General features: G+C 59.8%; 1 protein-coding gene across 1 annotated transcript; it reads left to right on the forward strand.

Annotated features, from left to right (window-relative positions):
- Window positions 1-9,341: 9,341 nt before the first annotated feature.
- On the forward strand, window positions 9,342-11,471 carry LOC149912439 (maestro heat-like repeat-containing protein family member 2B). Its single transcript, XM_090132584.1, has 5 exons — window positions 9,342-9,422; window positions 9,596-9,719; window positions 9,921-10,030; window positions 10,488-10,640; window positions 10,896-11,471. Exons 1-5 carry the CDS (start codon window positions 9,342-9,344, stop codon window positions 11,211-11,213), a joined length of 786 nt encoding a protein of 261 aa, XP_089988710.1. The 3' UTR covers window positions 11,214-11,471.
- The last annotated feature ends 259 nt before the right edge of the window (window positions 11,472-11,730 follow it).

An 11,730-nucleotide genomic window follows, 5' to 3' on the forward strand; every position in this document is an offset into this window, starting at 1 on the left:
TGACATGTTCCCACATTGCATCCTTATCTCTGAGGTGGAGAGAGATGGATTTGAAGGCTGAATCATTCTGTGGGTAAATAATTGGTCTGATGGTCACAGCCAGAGGTTGTTATCACCGGTTCTGAGTCCGGGTGGAGGCCAGTCGTGAGTGGTGTCCCCTAAGGGTCCATCCTGGGACTGGTGCTCTTCAGCATTTTCATCAATGTCACAGGCAGTGGAAACAACACACGGAGGGTGGTGAGGCACTGGAACAGGTTGCCCAAGGAGGCTGTGGATGCCCCATCCCTGCAGGCATGCAAGGCCAGGCTGGATGTGGCTCTGGGCAGCCTGGGCTGCTGGTTGTGACTGCACACAGCAGGGGGGTTAAAACTACGTGATCACTGTGGTCCTTTTCAACCCAGGCCATTCCATGATTCTATGATTCCATGACACAAGTGTACCCTCAGCAAATTTGCTGATGATACCCAGTGAGGTGGTACAGCTGGCAGAGTAGAAGGGAGGGATGCGATCCAGAGGGACCTCCCGGCATGGAGTCCCCAGTCACTGAGACAGTGCCGGGCAGCGGTGCCCAGCAGCTGCTCCCTGGCAGGGGCTCTCCCTCAGCTGAGGTCATTCCCTGCTTGGAATTCCGCATGGAACCGGAACCCCAGAGCCGAGTGCATCACAGAACATGCTGCGTTTGGGGGCCTGCAGGGCTGCCCTGCGTGCTGCCTGGTCCCCAGCCATTCCCTGTGAGGTGACACTGCGCTGTGATGTCACAGTGGTACCTCGTGCGCCCTCGTGGCAGCGGTGGGAGCGGTGGCTCAGTCCGCTTGTGGGACCCGCAGGAAGCGGAACCAGAGAGAGCGTTGCGTCTACCTGGAGATTTCCTGCTGTCATGGAGCGGCTGAGAGCCCTTCGAGGTGAGTCCCTCCACCTCTCCGCACGCCGTGACGCCGCCCGAGCGCACGTGTGCCTCCAGAGTCAGTTCAGGCCGCGCCGGCAGCACCGTCCTCGCTCTGCTGAGCGCAGCTGCCCGCCGTGGTTTCCCCGGCACCCCAGCAAGGGGAAAGCTCCCTCCCCCGTCCCCGCCAACCGTGGGGCTGGAGGAGCGTTCCTCCCAGAGCCGGCCGGATGCTCGGCCCTGGCTCCGAGCGACACCGGCGGCAGCTGCTCCGCTCTTTGCTTCCAGGTCTCTTTGCCTGTGTGGGCTGCGTGCCCAGACGTACGCATCGCAGGGAGAGAAGCAGGGTGCCGAGCCCTGTCCCTGTCTCTGCTGTGACTGTGCTGCAACAGCGCCTGCAAGACCGGGAGGTGAGCTGGGGACGTCCGGCCGTGAATCCTTGCCGTGGCGCAGTGCCGTGGTCCTGTGGGTGCCGGGCCGCGGCACCACACCGGCACGGTGATGGGTGGCAGTGGGCGGCTCCCCGAGAGCAAGGGCAAAGCAAAGCATGACTGGTCCCTGTCCCCAGGGTGATCGAGCACAGGTGTACCGCGAGCTGGAGGGCGCCCTGTGGGAAGACGACAGCCGCCCGCCGTGCGGAGTGGTGAACCGGCTGCTGGCAGAGGTGTCCCGGGACCTGACGGCAGCCCAGGTGAGGGGTTACAGCCAAAGGCAAAGGGAGCCGCTGCCCGTGCTGGTGTTGTGCTGGTGGACGGCGGTGGCTCAGCCCTTCCCAGGGTCTCAGGCAGTCTCCTGGACGGTGTGTCACCAGTGACTCCTTTTCAGGGTGGCAGGGACAACATGAGGATGGCTGCCAGCAACGTCCTGGTGGCTCTGGCCCGGATGCATTTCAGCTTGGTGATGGCTGAGCTCCAGGGCCAGCTGAAGGCCATCGGGGAGAAACCCAAGGATTTCGTGCTCATCACCCTCAGCAAACTGTTCGGCATCTACGGTAGAGTGCTCTCAGCCACCCTACACCTATGACAACTGGGGAAAGGGGTCTTTCCTCTCTGGGGGATGCAGGGCTTCGCCCCCTCCTCTGTTGCTGCCAGGGCTCTGACTGTGGACCTCTCCTTCCTCTCTGCAGCTCCACAGTGCATCCCCTTCACGTGGCTGATGCTGGCTGGCCTGCGCAGTGTGGTGGGCCAGGTGAGGAGCGGCCGGACCCTGCGCCTCGCTTGTGCTGGTGAGTGCTGGCTCCAGAGCAGGGGGCCTTGGGACAGCCCTTGCACCTCGCCCTGCTGCAGGCTCTCACAGGCTGCCTTTTCTCTCACTCTCTTTAAACACAGAAAATAACAATTACTATTCATATATGTTTCTTTAATTTTGTTTTCTCAGTTGTGAAACAGTGGCTGGAAGGAGTGAAGATTCACTTGTCCTCTGGATCCCAATGCCCCTGGCCTGCCATGGAGAAAGAGCAGATCTATGAGAACCTTCAGGAACTGCTCTTCTCTGTGCTGAGGAACTGGCAGGACTGCCAGGAGGAGGAGGTGAGCCTTGCTGCGCTCCCAGCCCAGGGTGGCAGCGGGGGCACCCATGTGGCAGCTCTGTCTGTGCCCAGTGGGCTGGCAGCTGAGCAGTGATGGGAGGGAGTGGGCTGGCTCTGCAAAGGGCCCCGAAGTGGCTCTGTGGCAGGGAGCAGCTGCATGTCACAGCACTGTGGCAGGATGAGCTGGGGATGAGGGTCTGGGGAAAACCTGCCTGCCCTCCAGAGCGAGCCCATCTCCTGCTGGGCGTGGGGGTTGGGGAAGGGGAAGGGAAAGAGAAAGCCTTCTCTGTAGGAAGGGCAGACCTTCGGTCTTTGATGCCGGGCCTCTGCCATCCCTCTCCAGGACAAACAGGCCGTCCTCGGGGCCGTGGCTGCCATGCTGGATGTTCTCCTGCAAGAGGAGCTGCACCAAGAGCACGTCTGGGAGCAGCTCCTCTGGCTCGTGCACCCGTGTCAGGAGATCCAAGACACCTGCAGGGTGGCCAAGGTGAGACGCTGTGCAGGGCTCAGGGTGGACGTGGGGCCAGTGCAAGTGCCACGAGGGGTCGGGGGGTGCAGGGAGGAGGTGGGGAGCCCTTGGAGAAAGGAGGAATGGGTGCCTGAGAGCCTGAGGAGCTCTGTGCTAGCAACGGGGGGGAACCACATCCAGTTGCATCTGACTGGAGGAGAAGAGGGCTGCTGGGTGGGAAATGCCTGCAAATGATGCCCAAACACAGCTTGTTTGAGAGCAGAGAGACTCTCGGTGCTGCTGGGAGGTGGGGGATAAAAAGCCTGTGCAGGAGCTTCTCCCTGCAGAGAAACAATTGGGAAAGAGTTTTTCCACTCCCAAGTGGCTAGATGTGGCTTCATCCCTTTCTTCCTCTCCTTGTCTCTTGCAGAGCCTCACTGTCTTCCTGGAGGCCTTAGAGGGCATTGAGTCTGTCATCCAGAAGGACAGGTTTCTGGACGTCATGAGTGCCGTGTTCTACCAGGTAAGGGGAGCCTATCCTTGTGCCCACAGCAGTTTCCCTCTTGCCTAAGTCTCAGGAGGACTGCAAAGGTCTGAGCCCCTGACTAATGCAGCTGAGCCTTGGCTCCTGCATGCTCATGGCTGTTCCAGAGCCGTGCCTGTCCCCCCGGGGATGCTGTGAGGCAGGCTGGGTTTTGTCTGCCTGTCCTCTTCCTGAGAGTGCCCAGGGAGACGAGAGCAGCAGCACAGTGTCTTTTCCGTCCTCAGTGCTGATGTGATTTTCTCATATGGACTTTGTTCCCACAGCTCTATGACAACACCAAGCAGCACAGCGAGGCTGATCGTGCGGAGCTGACCCACTGCATCCTGCTGCAGGGTAAGGAGAGGAGCTTTGGCAATGCTTGGCGGTGCCCTGGCCAAAACCCCTCTCACAAACCTCAGGAATGGGCTTGAGTTTCTTGCTAACATAGCGTGGGATTTCCTCCCTGCAGCCCGGATCTGCCCAGAGGACATGGTCCTGTTTCTGCAGTCACAGCTGGGCGAGGACTGGGAGGCTGGACGCGTGGCAGCACTGGGTCTGCTCGGTGCTCTGGCTCGCTCTGATGGTCAGTACCACAGGCTGGGACTTCCAGGGATCCCCTCTGCCATCGGGGTTGTGGCTCCGCTCATGCTTCTGTGCATCTCTTGCAGAGCCCGTGATGATGGAGAAGCTGCCCCAGGTGGTTGAGGCTGTGCAGTGTCTGTGCAGCGACCTCAGGATCCGGGTGAGCTGCTTTGGGAAAAGAAAGCTCTTTTGGGGTGGTGATGCTGCTGCCAACACGGGCAGGGCTGGGGTGACTAGAGAGGTGCTGGGGCATTGACCACATGGTCGCGATGGCTCCTGTGGGAGAGCAGGCAGAGTGGAGTGGGCAGGTCCCTGTGCTGTGCTTGGAAAGTGCACAGCCTGGTGCTACGGCCTGGCCCTCACCTCAGGAGCCAAGGCTTCTCCTCTGCTCCTGTTGTCTCTGCTCGTGCCCAAAGGGCTGCCCCGATGAGCAGGTGGCTTCCCTTTGCCTTCTGACCTGAAAAATCACACCCACAATTGACCCCTGGCAGGTGAGGACGGCAGTTCTGCACTTCATCAAGGACCTGCTCAGTTCGAACACCCGGAGCTGCTCAGCCTGGGATGTGGTGGGGCACATCTTCACTGAGTTCAGCCGCACCGCTGGAAGAAGGGTAAGGACAGTGGGCAGCATCTTCTCTGGGAAGACCTGTGCTGCTCAGAGGCTGGCACAGAAGCACCGCTGGGGCCGCACCTGAGCCTCCTGAGAGGCTCCTGAGAACTGAGGTAACCGGGTTTCAACACTGTTGTTGTGCAGGCAGCTGGAGACCTTTCTGCCCGGGAAGCCCAGGAGGAAGGAGCTCTGCAGGAGCTGTGCATGGACATCCTGGGGTCTCTGGACGTCTCTGCGACAGGGATGTCCAAAGTAAGTCACATCTGCCCTGCTGCTGCTCCTTGCCTTCGCACCACCTGTTCCTCATCCCACCGCCCCAGGTCTCTCCTCCAGCGTGCTCTGAAGCACGCAAGGCTCAGGGAAATTCGCAGAGTCCTCTTCGTCTCTGAGCGGAGGCAGGAATGCTGACACGCTCAACTGCCTCGTTCCCGACAGCTCCTGTGGCCACGGCTGCTGCTGTTCGTGGTGCCAGCCCAGCACACCGGCATGCTGATCCCGGTCTCGCGCTGTGTCCGAGCCCTGGCCGAGAGAGAGGATCTGACAGGACGGCGAGTAGAGGAGCTGGATCCCCATTTCCTCAGCTCCATGTTTCAAGGTAGGAGCAGAAGCTCCGCCAGTGAGCTCTGCTCACCTGTGCTACCACCCAGAAGGGACAGCGGAGCTGCGCGTGGCTGGGCACGGAGCGTCTTGGAGTCTGACTCAGCACTTTTTTCTCCTCACAGGCCCACGACTGACTCCCCAGACACTGCTGGCGCGCCTGCTGGTGAGTAGATGCTCCAGAGCCCAGTGCCACCAGCCCCCGGGAGGAAGCAGCACGGCCACGGGCAGAGCTGTTGGCTGCTCCTTGCCCACCAGGGCAGAGCCAAGCTCTTCCATCCTGGGGGGAAGCCGCTGCTCTTGCTGCAGAAGTGACCCTGCTTCTCCTTGCTCTCGCTCAGGTGGTGGCAGGGAGCCCTGTTGCAGGCAGCGAACTCCAGGCCGCTGCCTTGCAGCTGATGCAAAACCTCCACAGCAGGTTCCACAGAGCTGTGGGGGCCATGTGGGCCGCTGAGATCCCCCTGCTGCTGCAGTGTCTCCAAGGTAAAGTGCTGGTGGGGAGGGAGAGGCGGAGGCAGGGAAGGGGGAGAGTGAAAATGCAGCTCTCTCTGCAGGGTGGCAGAGGGGAAGCATTGCCTGCAGCCCAGTGCTTGCTCTGCTGCTGTTCCCATTCCAGGGAGACAGCGCTGAGGCCCGGGGATCTTTCCCCGCGGGGATCTGCCCCTTCCAGGACACGGATGGGCCCTTCACGTCCCCTCAGTTAGTTCTGTGTTCCTGCGGGGACAGTGTTTGTGGGGAGGGACAGGTCATGGTGGAGGGGGTGCGGGTCCCAGCTTGGCAGTGTCAAGTGCCCAGGCCAAGCCAGGTTTGCAGCAGCTCTTCTTCTGTGCCTTGATCCCAAGTAAGGGTCTTTTTCTTCCTGTTGCTGTGCAGGGAAAGATGAGAGCTTCCTGGACACTGCAGGGTGGGAGTGCCGTCTGCTGAAGGTACAGCACTGCTGGGTGCAGAGAAGTGCTTGCCTGCCCCAAGTAGCCCCGCTCCCATATGAGCCACCACGGGACAGGAACAGCCTCTCCAGTGCTGCTGAGGAGCCTTTGAGGCGCTGCCTCTTCCGCTCTGTCCCAAGCCCAAGGGGGGTCTTAGGAGAAGAGCAGCAGGCACTTTAATGGGGGGAATGCTGGGGGAGCTGGGAGAGGAACTGTTCTTCCAGACACCTCTCCCCAGAGGGCTGCAGCAATTGGGAGTGAGGGAGGAGGCAAAGGGCAAGGGAACATCGTCTTCTCCTGTTCTCCAACAGTTCCTCGGGGCATCAATGGACACCATACGGGATGAGGGCTGGATCGAGGCCCTGAGCTGTGAGCTGAGCCGGTGGCTGAGCAGCTCTGCCAGCAGCTCTGCAGAAAAGGTGAGTTCCCCCCGGCTCCACCCAGCGGTGCAGCTGCAGGTGTCCAACTGGGGCTGGGGCTGCGGCTGGTGCTCTGCCCACGCGGGATGCTGGTGCTGATTCCCCAGTCTGTGCCCCCAGAGGGCCTTTCCCTGCAATCTGCCCAGGGATGGATAAAGCTCGGCCCTGCAGCTGCTCTCAGCGACTCCCGGGGAGCGTGGGTCCTTCCCACTTGGCCCTTCCCCAACAGGTTAAGCTGCTGCCACATCTCAGCTTCTTCCTTCCCTTCCCCTGCAGTCTTTCCTGTACAAGGCTCTGGGCACAGTGCTGGGAGCCTGTAAGGGAGTCCTCCACGTCCAGGAGAAGCTGCTGCAGCACCTGGAGGAAGCAAACGCGGAGGACCCATGTGAGGCCCAGGTGAGCCCTGCTCTCCTCCAGCTCCTGCGAGCATCCCCGCTCCGTCCCTGGGGCAGAGGGCTTCTCCTGGCCCTGCTCCGCGCCTTTCCATCTCCTCCCTGCTGCCCTTTTCCTCAGGAGAGGATCTGTAGATTCAGGCCTGTGCCAACTGCCCCTTGTTCTTTTGTGCAGGGAATGGTCTCTCTTCTGAGCCACGCGGCTGAGAGTAACTTCCAAGCAGTCCTGGCCACGCTCACCACGTTTGCGTCCAGGCTGTGCAAAGGCCGCAACGCGAGGATTTCCAGGCGCAAGAAGGTAAAGCGTTACGGGTTTCCATCTTGGCATTCTTCTGCCTTATTTTCTGCCCTGGAGCCCAGGTGCATCGCGGGGCACTGGGGGCCGTTGAGCGAGTGTCTCAAGGCATTTCTTCCCACACAGATGGAGCTGGACAGCACGAGAGCTCAGGCCACACGCAGCGCTCTCGTGCTCGCCCACGGCAGCTTGGCACTGCGTGCCTCCAAGGAACAGCTGCTCGCCCACCTGGAGGGAGACATCGTGGGCAACATCCTGATGCTCTACAGCTGCAGCTGCCGGGTGAGAGCTCAAAGCGTGCCAGGGTGTCTGAGCGCCCAGCTGCAGCCCCTCCACATGGGGGGATGCTGAGAGGGGCCTTCCCTTTCCAAAGGTCCCTTGGGGAATGGTTTGTGCCCAGATGAAGACCCAAGCCCTTCCCTTAGCGTTGCCCCCACGTGTCCCCCTTGCAGCCCTTGTCCCGTCCCGCAGTTCAAAGAATGTTCTTCTCTCTTGGGCCTCAGGACCTGCAGAACAACCTCGCGCTGGTGCAGAGCATCACCGACTTCAGCTCTGCCTTCCAAGCAGTCGTGGGTGATTCTGCATGCTTTAACCCCTCCTTGAAGGGAAAGCTTCTGGAGATCCTGATGGTGAGTGCCTAGAGGCAGGGCTGCCTGCAGAGTTCTGGGCTGTGCCACGCGGCCCACTTCCCTGGGGGCACACAGGTCTCCATCAGCCACACGTCTCCAGCTGGTGGGGACTTTGGGTGCTGGAGGCAGCTGCTGGGCAGCGGGCTAGGTGCACCAGCTGTCGAGCTGCTGCATCCTGCAGTGCTTCCATGGGAAACATGGGAGTGATGGGGCTGGTGTGTGGCAGTTGTGCCTGTCTCGGGGCTGGGTAGAACAGCTCTCGTGTGCCCCCTGCCCACCTTGACAGTGTCTCTCTGGGACTTGCAGGACCTGCTGAAGAAATATTATTCGGGCATCCCTGTCTCCCCAGTGCCCCTCAAGGTGGTCCTGGCCCTGGAGCAGTTGAGGTAAGGTCCCCATTTTGGGTAGCTCCTGAAGGCCTGCAGGGGGTAGGGGAAGAGGAGCCGCATCTATAGGAGTGAATACTGGGCTGTTGTGCCCGGCAAAGCTGAGGTTCTGGGCAGGGAGAAAGGCCCTGGTGCTCCTGTCCCCTGGCAGGGAAGAGAAAGGAGAGTTGGGGTCTCCTTCCCTTCAGAGAGGGAGCTGGTTCAGTGCTGCCGGGGAGGAGGTGGGCGCTGCTGGAACTGAAGACAGTGCTCAGCAGCAGGAGCTGGGGGTATTGGCTTGGTAGCTGTCGATTAGGAGAAAGTCAGATGCTGTCTGAACCAGTCTGGAGAGCACTGCTAAAGGCCCTTTCTGATTTCTCTTCCTTTCTTCCTCCTGTCAGCAAGCTGAAGCCGTGTTTCGAAAGCAAGGACATGCGGGAGATATTGGTCCTGTGCTGCAAGAACATCGTGACGCACCCTTCAGCAGAGATGATGCTGAAGATCAGGAAGTCACAGCACGCAGCGCAGTACCTGCAGGTAACCTGCCGTAACTTTCCCGGCCACCTCTCGGTCAAACCCGACCTCAGCACACACAGCCTATGCTCTGGCAGCAGCCGTGATGCTAAACCTCACTGCCCTCTTCTGCTTTCAGCTTCAGCAAACGTCCCTGAAAGCTCTGGGCCGGCTCATGGCGGTTCTGCTCCAGACAGAGCCCAGCGGCGGCTTCTTTCAGAACATAGTGCATGTGAGTACGTGTGGGGCAAGGGAGAAAGCATGGTGCCTGTCGGTAGTGGGGGCAGATCTGGGGACTGAGAGGGTGATCAGAGGGGAGCAATCTCCTGCTGACGTGCCAGCTCACTGCGAGCTCAGAAATGGGCAGAGCGATGGGCCCTGCAGGGGAAAGGCAGGAGCCAGCCCCTGGCAGGCCACAGCCGAGGAAAAGCTCCCGGGTTGGCAGGCAGGATGACTGCAGAGAGCGGGGGCAGCAGTGCCGGTGCTCAGTGAGGCTGGAGGCCACGTGGAGCCACAGGGCAGCCTTGGGGGAAAGTGCTGGGGAAGGAGGGACAGGGAGAGGGGCGGCAGGAGGGAAAGCAAAGACGTCCTCAGTGAGACAGATGCTCTACCCCAGGTCCTGCAGAAATCCATGGTCTCAGACAACGTGTGGGAGCGCAAGAGGGCCCTGCAGACCTGCTCCCAGCTGCTGGCTGTTTGCGAAGAGCTTCGAGTGAGTAAAGAGCCCCACCGCATGCCCCCTGCTCCCTCCCCAGAGCCCCTGAGCTGGAAGGCGAGCTCCGCCCAGCTGTGCATGCTGTGCCATGGCGTGAGGAAGGCACAGGCGGAGAAGCCAGGGAGAGCCGGGGCTGCCTACAGCTTTCTTCCTGCCTCTCACCCCTGCAGAGAGCAGATGCCTGCGAGCACTTTGGCTCCCTGGTGGGATTGCTGGCGCCTCTGACGTGCGACCCCATGCCCGCATCCCGCCAGTTGGCTGCCTCCTGTCTGAGCTCCCTTCTCCGAATCCAAGGTGAGCAGAGCAGGTTGCACCAGCCCTCTGCCCTCCTCCGTAGCACTGCCAGAGCCCCACGGGCTGGGCCCTGTTTACAGGAGGGAGAGGCACCGTGCACAGCTCTCTTCTCGTCCCCACCCTGTCCTCTGTCTCTGCCCCGTGGAGAGCGGTTCCATTTCCAGAAGCATGACTTCCCTTTTCTCCCTGGGCTCTTTCCAGCCAAAGCAGCCAACGGAGTCATGGAGCCAGGAGACATCGGGAGCCTGTCTGAGGGACTGCATGCCTGCAGCACTGTCTCTCAGCTCCAGACCACGTCCAAAATGGCCATGGTAAGTGGACCCAGAAAGGGGTGGTGGGATCTCTGTGCGGAGGCTTCTGCACGACTCTGTGCTGCTCCCAGCCTTTCACACCGTTTCCAAAATGAGCTGTCACCCTGAGACCGCTGTTCTCAGCAAGCAGCAGGAGGCTCTGAGCTATGGCTGGCCTTCAGGCACGCAGTGCAAGGGGCTGACTCCATGATATGTGTGTGTGTGTGTGTGTGTGCACTTGCGTGCATGTGTGACTGTGGCTGCTGGGAGGTAGGCTTTGCATGTCAGCAGACACCATGGGTGCAGAAGCTGAGCGAAGGCTCAGCCGCCTTCCGTGTAAATAGCAGGGTACGGACAGCAGGAGCGTTGTGAATGGCCGGCAAGCCACTGAGCTAAGAATGCCCTCCAGCCTGCTTTGTGCTCTGAAGAGCTGCGCAGAGCAGTGATGGGATCTCTCCTGCTTCTCATCTCTCTGCAGATCGTGTGCAGAAACTTCCCCGTCGAACGCACCGTCGACTTCATGATGGCCACCAAGGAGACCATCCGGAAAGCCACAGGAGTGCGCGTGCGTGCTGCTGGGAAGTGGGTGACCACCTTTCTGCAGATGCACGGGAAGGACATCTGTTGGAACGTAAGAGACTTTCTTCCACGTGTCTTAGTTTGTTTCTGGCTGTTGCACCATGCCCTGTGCCGTCTGCCTCTGGTACTAAAGCAGCACAGCCTGAGCGCAGAGCCAGGGCTTGGACAGGGGGCTGGTTTGAAATTTAGGCTTAGGCGCTGGCAGCATGTCAAGGGAGCAGGCACTGCTCACGCGCTGAATGTCCATGGTCAGGCCCTGCAGAGTCCAGGATGCAGCAAGTCATTCCTTCTCCCCTTCTTCTTCCAGGTGCCACCCATCCTCTACATCCTGCGCAGCTGCGCGTCATCTACGCAGCAGAGCACGTTCGTGCCCTTCCTGTGCCAGGCGGTGGTCATCCTCACCCGCTGTCACACTGAGGCCGTGATGAACAACTTCTCCCGGCCGCCTGGACCCACAGACAGGTACTGGCACTCCTGCCTTTGCTGTTGTTGTAGCTTGCCTCTGCCAGAGGGATCCAGGGAGGAGGCAGCTTCTCTTTTTTCCTCTCAAAGTCTGTGTGAGGTGGAAATTACTCAGTCACAACTTGAGACTCTCCATTTTCTAGTGAGACGTGGAAGAGAATAAGAGAGTTCTGCCTTCAACGGTGGAGCCAGTAGAAGAAAAAGGAAGAAAAAGAAAAGGAAACGAAAGGAAAAAGAGAAAATGAAAGAAGAGAAAAAAGAAAAAAAGAGAAGAAGGAGAGAAGGGGAGTAGAAGGGAGAGGAGGGAAAAGGGGAAGGAGAGGGAATGAGGAGGAATGAGAGGAAAGGGGGGGGGAAGAAAAAGGGAATGAAAAAGAGAAATTTAAAATGGAGAGGAGAGGAGAGGAGAGGAGAGGAGAGGAGAGGAGAGGAGAGGAGAGGAGAGGAGAGGAGAGGAGAGGAGAGGAGAGGAGAGGAGAGGAGAGGAGAGGAGAGGAGAGGAGAGGAGAGGAGAGGAGAGGAGAGGAGAGGAAAAGGGAAGGAAAAAGGGAAGGAAAAAGAAGGAGGGGAAAGGAGGAGAGAAGAGAAAAGAGAAGAGGAGAGGAGAGGAGAGGAAAAAGGGAAGGAGGGGAAAGGAGGAGAGAAGAGAAAAAGAGGAGGAGAAGAGAAGAGAAGAGAAG

The sequence above is a fragment of the Phasianus colchicus genome, chromosome Z (genome assembly GCF_987193195.1).
Source record: "Phasianus colchicus chromosome Z, bPhaCol1.hap1.1, whole genome shotgun sequence".
Lineage (NCBI taxonomy): Eukaryota > Metazoa > Chordata > Aves > Galliformes > Phasianidae > Phasianus > Phasianus colchicus.